At 25.1% G+C, this 1990-nt stretch overlaps 1 protein-coding gene across 2 annotated transcripts in view; it reads right to left on the reverse strand.

The window, feature by feature from the left end:
* Nucleotides 1-1990, reverse strand: part of LOC107608935 (laccase-4) — a 7775-nt gene that overhangs the window by 4441 nt on the left and 1344 nt on the right. For both annotated transcript variants that reach the window (XM_016310826.2, XM_016310753.2), the window contains exons 2-3: nucleotides 1536-1687; nucleotides 402-646 (exon numbers count right to left, since the gene is read on the reverse strand). In XM_016310826.2, the coding sequence (XP_016166312.1) occupies nucleotides 402-646; nucleotides 1536-1687 (397 nt within the window). The remainder of the gene's footprint in view (nucleotides 1-401; nucleotides 647-1535; nucleotides 1688-1990) is intronic.

The following is a 1990-nucleotide window of genomic DNA, read 5'->3' on the forward strand; positions in this document are numbered from 1 at the left end:
AAACCTTATAAAATATTCAAAAGGATAAAGTATATTTTTTATCTTTAAAATTTGTCAAAAATTTTAAAATATCTCTAAATTTTATTTTATTTCAATTTTGTTCTTAAAATTTTTAATTTATATCAAATATACCCCTGACAACTAAATTTTTAAAAAATTTAGGACTAATCCAGCAATAATGTATAACAACTATGCCTTATTCACTTGTATTAAAGGTTGTTCTTATGAAATTGTTGTTGAATTAATTTTAAATTTTTTAAAAAATTAGCTGTTAGACGTATATTTGATACAAATAAAATTTTTTAAAAAAAATTAAAATAAAATAAAACTTAAAAATACTTTAAAAATTTTTAACAAACTTTAAAGACAACAAATGTCCCTTAGTCTGTTATTAAACTTACTCAATATGATAACTTGTTCCCTATTAGGTTTGGGAAATGGGTAAGGAACTCCAAGCTTGGGCAAGATAACAAGGGCACCATGAACAGTGGCCCTAAGCCATAGGATATGTGCATGCCACCATAGTGTGCCTCTCTGGCCTGTGAGTGTGAACTTATAAACATAGGCTTGGCCCGGTTCAATTGGGCATTGAGTGATGTATGCTGGCCCATCAGCCCAACCTGTTCTCAGTTGTTTCACCCCATGCCTGTCCAATTTTCATTTATCAATTTTTTTTACTTTTAATTTTGTCTTTTTTTTTTTAAAGAAAAACCTAAAATAGTCTCTGACAATTATCTCGAAAGACAACGAGATCCTTGACAAAAAAAAAAATCTAATCCGATCTCTGATAATTACTTCGAAAGGACAACGAGATTTCTGTGCCAAAAAAAAAATTAATGTTATTTTTTTGGCATAGGGACTAATCAGTCCCAAAAAAAAAATATCAGAGGCCGAATTAAGTGTTTTTTTTTTTCTTGGGATCTCGTCCTTTCGAGGTAATTGTCGGGGCCGGACGACGGGGTATTCACTCTTTTTTTTAATTTTTGTTTCTAATGTTAGTTTGTTTCCTTAAATACTAACTAGTATGTTAAATATTGCCATAACTTTTTATATCAATAAGTCCCTTCAACATTTAACAAAAGAGTACAACTAAAGAACTAACTGTTTATCAAATCAATGTCAGTTAACAGTTATTTTTTAAAAATTTTATTTCAATATCAGTTAATAGTTATTTTTTAAAATTTTATTTTTAACTCATATTAATATTTAAATGAACATTAAAATCCACATAATACAAGAACATCCAAAACTCCATTAAAAAAATTCCAAAGTAAAATAAAATATTCAAAATTAACAGTGATTTTGTTGAAAGTCATTAGTAATATATATGTACTTTTTCTTAACAAAATAAATTTTATTAACTAAAAAAGAGATTTAAGATCAAAACCACAAAAAATACGAAATCAATAATTACATATTTTATCAAAATCAAAATCTTATTTAATCCTTGTTAAATAATAAAAAAGTAGTAGAAAAAAGAAGGATATTATTTAGAATGATAAAAAAAAAACACTATAACACTAATTAGTACTTACCAATGGATGGTAAGATTGTATTTGACATGGTTGACCACCTTAACAAGAACAGTGTCATCTTCCCTAGCATATATGGTGGGACCTGGGAACTTTCCGTTTACAGTCACAATAGGCTTTGTTGAGCACAACTTTGTAGCATTCTTCATAACCACCTATTACACATTTCATTAACCAATTAATTAATCAAAAATGATAGGGAGCCAGCTGTTTTTAGTAATTTTGACTATTATTAATTTATGTATATAAATTTTTAAAAATATAAATATAAATTGTATTAATTTATATATATAAATTTTAGTAAATATAAATACAAATTATATTAATTTATGTGTACAAATTTTGATAAATATAAATATAAATTATATATTTTTTTATATAAATTTCTATAAATATATATGCAAAATATTATTAACTAAATACTAACCTAAAATAATAATATTTATTTGTTATATATC

The sequence above is a fragment of the Arachis ipaensis genome, chromosome B01 (assembly GCF_000816755.2).
Source record: "Arachis ipaensis cultivar K30076 chromosome B01, Araip1.1, whole genome shotgun sequence".
Lineage (NCBI taxonomy): Eukaryota > Viridiplantae > Streptophyta > Magnoliopsida > Fabales > Fabaceae > Arachis > Arachis ipaensis.